The sequence below is a fragment of the Bubalus kerabau genome, chromosome 19, assembly GCF_029407905.1.
Source record: "Bubalus kerabau isolate K-KA32 ecotype Philippines breed swamp buffalo chromosome 19, PCC_UOA_SB_1v2, whole genome shotgun sequence".
Classification (NCBI taxonomy): domain Eukaryota; kingdom Metazoa; phylum Chordata; class Mammalia; order Artiodactyla; family Bovidae; genus Bubalus; species Bubalus kerabau.
This window is the reverse complement of record NC_073642.1, coordinates 59,993,928-59,999,920: the sequence shown is the minus strand read 5'-3', so window position 1 is coordinate 59,999,920 and position 5,993 is coordinate 59,993,928. Positions and strand designations below refer to the sequence as shown.

The 5,993-nt window shown below is 52.4% G+C and overlaps 1 protein-coding gene across 1 annotated transcript; it reads right to left on the bottom strand.

Moving 5' to 3' along the window:
- On the bottom strand, window positions 1-5,712 carry LOC129634112 (serpin A3-3-like). The gene is made up of 4 exons (XM_055556082.1): window positions 5,088-5,712; window positions 2,989-3,259; window positions 1,246-1,393; window positions 1-195 (listed from the first exon to the last, which is right to left on the bottom strand). The coding sequence occupies exons 1-4, from the start codon at window positions 5,710-5,712 to the stop codon at window positions 1-3; spliced, it is 1,239 nt and encodes a 412-aa protein (XP_055412057.1).
- Window positions 5,713-5,993: the final 281 nt, after the last annotated feature.

The following is a 5,993-nucleotide window of genomic DNA, read 5'->3' as shown; positions in this document are numbered from 1 at the left end:
CTAGGCTTGACTGGGGTTGGTGACTTTCCCCAAAAAGATGATGCTCTGGGTGTCTTTGAGAGCTATGGCAATCAGAAAGGGCCTGTCAAAACGCACAGTGGTTCTCTGAAAGGACAGTTTTTCTATGGCGATTCCCGTGGCAGCAGCTCCTTCTGTGCCCTCCTCGTCCACGTCCAGCGCAGCGCCGTGGACCACCTGTGGGGACACCAGAGCAGTACCCACCGGAGACGGGGTGGGCAGAGGTGAGCAGTCACCTAGTGCCTCGAAGGGGCTGACATTAACCCACCTGCCACTGTCACTCTGCTGTCTGTCTGTTCTATTTATTTGTCCTCCCAACAAACTGCCCACTATTTGTATAGTTGTGATACACAGATGTGCAAACTGAAAGCCAAGTCTGTGAGTGATGTGTGCAACACCAGAGAGGCAAAGAACTCACTGTCCTAACCCAGAAACTGTGCTGCCTCCGAATTCCCCCTATTATATGGGGAGGGGCCAGGTCAAGGCATTTTTCTTGCAGGCAACTGTCCACAGTCCCTCCATGTCGAAGCAACTAATGGGTGAGCACTGCTTTCTGCTCCTCTCCTGCCCAAGTGACATGTCCCTGAGCCCTCAGCTCCCTTGCCTAGGATTGGCTTCCCAGCCCTAGACCACGGAGCCTCATAGCATCTGTGCCTCCTTTACCAGGTCCTATGGCAGGTGGGGTGCAGGGAAGCCTGCAGGGCTGCCCAGCCACCCCCACCCCACCATTCACTCTGGCTTCTCTGCCTCTAGGATCACAGCACCAGGACACTGGGTGTTCTTCTCGCCTACTCTTAGTGCATTTTCACCATGGTTGCTTTACAGACTTTGTTAGTACCTATAACCTCTTACCTGCTCCTCTAGGCACCAAACAAGAACCAACAAATATACACTCCTTTTAAAGATGAAAAGTTGGGGGATGCAGAAATGTGATCGTTCCCCTCTACAGGCAGTGAACAATGGAGCCTGATATGGGGTCCACTGCTGTTTCCACTCCGGGTTCTTCCCAATGACAGGCTTCTGTATCACTTTATAATTCAGGGAAGGTGGGACCTGATGTCATCGTGATTGTAACCCAGCTCTCCTGGGCTTGGGGAGTCCCAGGGAGGGAGACTGAGTTGCAGGAAAAGCAATTATTTTACAAATTCAATGTGACCTGTCATCTGTCTGGCCTCCACATTTTGCGCTCTGATAGGAGGATGAACTCTCCACACTTTAAAGACTCACCTGAGAGACTACCAGGTCCCTGGTCCCTGTGATTCCTGACAGGTCAGCATTGCCAAATATTTTCTTAATGCCCATTTTGTAGAGGGTGTCATTCAGTTCATAGTTGCTTTTGATGGAAAATTTTGGCAGGTAGAGTTCATGTATTCGTCTAGGAAACAAGGAAAATAAATTTGAACACCTGCTTGAAAAGATGTCTGCCTTTTCCCACCTCACAGCATGGTCTTCCAACAATTCCTCTTAACCAACCCCCTTCTCCCTGGAATAAGAACTCTGTTTTCTCAGTTTCCAGACCCCTTGGGCTAACTACCCTTATTTTGTTTCGTATCCATTCCAATCTGCAGAAGTCTAACATGCCAGGCAGGCACCAGGGCAGGGGGAGCTTAAGGAGTCTGCAAAGCCCCAAGTGACCTGAGTCCACCCTCAGGGGGGCCCTGACCTTGCCCAGCTTCCCCTCTCACTCCCTCTGCTCTCCTGCCCTGGCCTCAATAATCCTCAACCACAACAGGCTCGCTCCTGCCTCAGAGGCTTCGCCCTGGTTATTCCCTTGGCCAGAAATGCTTTTTCCCAACACATCCAGCAGGCTCAGTCTCTCACTGCAACATCACCTAAGGGCTACCCTATTTATGATCACAAACTACCTCTGGATAAAATTTTCTTCTCCCTTTTACTGTGCTTTACTCTCCCCACCTCCCTATTTGTCCCCTTTCAACCTAGCAAATAATTTATATTTATTTCCAGTCTGTCTTCCACAATTATAGAGTGCCATGAAGACAGAGAATTTAGCATTTTATTTGCTGACCTACCACAGGGTCTAAGTCAGTCCCTGAGGTATAGTATGTCCTCAGTAAACCTATTCAACCAGTGCTGACTGGGTGAGTGAATAAATGAGTGACTACAATGGAAAGACAGTGCAAATATGGTCCTTAGAACCCATCACACCTGGGCCCTCACATGATTCTGTTCAATCCTTCTGAAGAGGAAAAATTAAAATTTTACATAACCTCCTGCCCGTTCTGCCTCTGTAACTCAGCTTGCTTCTTCCAAAGCCTGGATCACATAGGTCACGTAGTCTCAGAAAGTGGGGACTTTGAATACTAGGAACTGGAGCTTATCGCACTCTCCCTTGTTCAGCTTTTGGCAGTTGCCCAGCCCATCGTGCCTGTCCATGCAAAGGCCAGGCATCCTCCACCCCATTTTGACTTCTCTTCCCATGTGCGTGAAATTGCTTAGATTAAACCAGCGTATTAACAGCTAGTGTTGTCCACTATAGTCTGCTACAGTCTGTCTATAAAAACTCTGTAACCCCTTTGTTCAGGGCTCAGAGCTTAGAGTGTTAACTCCTCTGGGCCAACCGGCATAATAAACCTGAGTTCTCCAACTCTCTGAATGTGGTGCTTGGTTTCTTGCATATTGGTTTCTGCAACTCTTCTACCTTCAAAAGGAGGAGTCGTGGGGAGAAGAACATGAGTGCTGGGTATCATGTTGAGTCCTCACGACTCAGCCCTTCTTAGTGTGAGGCGAACCTTCAGCTCCTGCCCTTTCAGATGTCATCAACTTACAGAAGGATTTAAGCACTGAGCCAGGCAGGCTTAAAGGGCAACGTCATTGTGGGATGGGCTCTCCCATCCTGCCCCTGCCCTGCACATTCCTGAGGCCCTGTTGCTGGGGGTCAGGAGTCCAGGAAGAGGGGGAAGGACCAAGAAGGCAGCTGAACCCACAGCTCTGGGTCCTGGGGACAGTCACCTGGGCTGCAGGGAGTTTCGCCACCTCGTCAGCGTCTCTGGGGTTAGCTTGGCTTCCAGGTGCTGCATTTTGCCCTCGTCGGGGAGGATGAAGAGGGCGCTGTCGTTGCTGGTGTACATGAGCTCCACCAGCGTGCAGCCCAGCTCCTCATCCCGGAAGTAAGGGGTTTGCAGGTCAAGGGTCATCATGGGCACCTCCACGGTCTTGTTCTTGCTCACGTGGAACTCTGCCTGCTCAGTGCGCTTGGGGTCAAAGGGGATCTTCCACGTGGCTGGAGGTGGGGGGACAGGTGAAGAGTCTGTGAGTGCAAGAGCTGCAGTCTCTCCCTCCTCGGCCCTGGTCCTTGAGTGGGGAAGACCCTCCCATGGCAGAGGCCCCCCATATCATGTACCTCTATGATGGGCCTTCTCAGTGTGCATGTACACCTGGGCAGGTTGGTAAGCCCTTGGGGACAGAGGTGAACCCCGCAGGTCAGGACTGGGAAGCGGGATATGAAACAAAGCTGGTTAGTTGTGCTACCTGTGAAGTCAACAGGCATGTGGAGGCAAGGGAGAGATGGGGAAGAGGCTGGGCCTGGGGAGATATGGGACCACCTGGTCCTTCAAGGGGACATGTTAGTGACCAGGCGTTGGTCGTTGGCTTTGTAGGGAGGACACCTGTCCCCATGGCCTGTGAGCCCGGCTGGAACAGGAGCCACACAGGGACCCAGAGGGCTGAGGAGGAGACTTGGGTGTCCCCCAAGGAAGAGGGAGACCTTAGTGTCGGGGGGTGGGCTTCTTGGGGAGATTGGAGCCCTGGGGCTTCATGGAGGATATACCCACCCCTGCTTCCTGCTTCATTTATACCCCTGCCTGTGTCCCCATGGTTAGAGACAGGAGGAGAGGGGAAGCTGGGTTGGTGGGGTACCCCTGGGGAGGAGATAGTCCTGGGACAGGTCAGGGTGGTAGGAAATTAGAACACAGAAAAATCAAGGAAGAAACATATTAGATCTGGCCTGGATTATTAAGAATTTTCCAGAGAACTAGGAATCTATGGCTTCATTTACAGAGGAAAATACAGATCCAGGAGGGCTGCCCAGGGCTCTGCCGGCAGTTCCCAGTTCAGGGCGAATATGTCCCCCCAGCAGGTGTCTCTTAGGCGCCCGACCACCCCCTCGCTCAGGATCATTCCCTGTGTCTTTATTCTGTGTTCCTTTAGCACCGCTGGCCCTGTGTGTGAAATCTTCCTGCCTTCACTCTGCCCCTTATGAGTTTCCAGGATGAGGTTTGCAGTGTTGGGTTTCTACCAATGGGACTGGGCCCTGGACCAGCTAGAATCTGGAAAAGAGTCTGTCCCGGGTATTGTCCTTCCCTGAGGCTTCCCTCTGGGGTTGCCCTTGCCAATGCTGCCCTCATAGCTGTAATGGCTGCTGGCCATAGCAGTTGGCCTGCTGCTCAGAGGCTGTCACAGCATGAAGCCGGCCACCAGCCCCAACTCCACCCACTGAGACCAAGTCCCCTTAGAGGGAGCACAGGTCAGACACAGCCCACAGTGTACAAAGCACCGGCCTCCCTTGTATGTGTTAAAAGAAGCTGGGGTTCCCGGCTACTCCAGAGTGACCTTAGAGGAAAGCTCCTTCCTCCAGGCAGTCAGGCAAGTTTGAGAATAATAAGGCTCTCTACGGCTCAGATGGTAAGGAATCCGCCTGCAATGCGTGAGACCTGGGTTCCATCCCTGGGTTGGGAAGATCTCCTGGAGAAGGGAATGGTGACCCACTCCAGTATTCTGACCTAGAGAATTCCATGGATAGAGGAGCCTGACAGGCTACAGCCCACGGGGTCACAGAGTCAGACTAAACTGAGTGACTTTCTCTTCACTGTGGCTCAGACAGGGTTAACAGCTCCCCAGCCCTTGTGTGTTGCAATGACAGATGTGATTTAGAAAAGCCCCGAATAGACAAAGACTATGACGGGGACAGGGTCTTAGTGCCCAAGCTGTCCTCACTGATGACGTCCTCCTCTGTAATGCCCAGCAACAGAATTGGCTGAGCTGAAATAGAAGTAGCTCTGAAGACACAAAACTAAGCATGTGTTTCCTTCTGAGACAAACAGGGCACCCACCTTTAAAGTAGATGTAGTTCACCAGGACCAACACCGTTCTTGGGGAAAGGTACTTGAACAGCTCCTCAATTTTCCCCTGGGTTTTATTCTTCACATAGTCATTTATTAGACTCTTGGCAGCTTCAGGATCCCCAAAGTTGGTCGAGAAGGCCTCGGAGGAGTACAGCACATGGGCATCTTCTATGAACTTGTCCAGCAGCTTCAGCTGATCCTGCACAAACATGGCATTGCCCACACTCAGCTGCAGCTGGTTGCTGGGTCGATTGAGCGCCTTCAGGAGGTGCTGGAAGCCCTGGTGGATCTGTGTCTCCTGGATCTCTGTGAGGTTGAACTTGAGACCTTCCAGGATCTCTGTCAGGGTGGGGCCACGGGCCCCCAGAGACAGGAAGGCCAAGGCCATGGAGACACTCAGCGGGGAGAAGATGACATTCTTATTGGGGTTCTTCAAAGCCAACTGCTTGTAGAGGCTGAAGGCGAAGTCGGTGTTGCTGGAGGCTAATGTGCGGACATCCACCCTTCTGTGTAGGTCCTTCACCACCACATTCTCTTGGAGGCAGTGGACACTGCAGATCCCAGCCACCAGCAGCCCCAGAGCCAGGAAAGGGGACATTCTCTCTTCCCTCATGTCTGAAAAGCAAAGCTCCTTTCAGTCTCCACCTGTCAGATGATGTCCCAATCCCGGCCACTGTCCCCCGTGGTCTCTTTTCTCTCCACCCTGCTGTCTGTGACCTCCCAGGGGTAGGCACCCTGCTGGGCTCCCAACACACATGAGGAGGCTCTGGGCTCCCTCTCACCATTTGATCAAGTGCTGTGATCGTTAGCAATTTCCCCAGTGGAGAGACTGGGCACAGAGAGGGGAAGGGCCTTTTCCGAGGTCACACAGCAAGCGGTGGAGAGAGTGAGGGT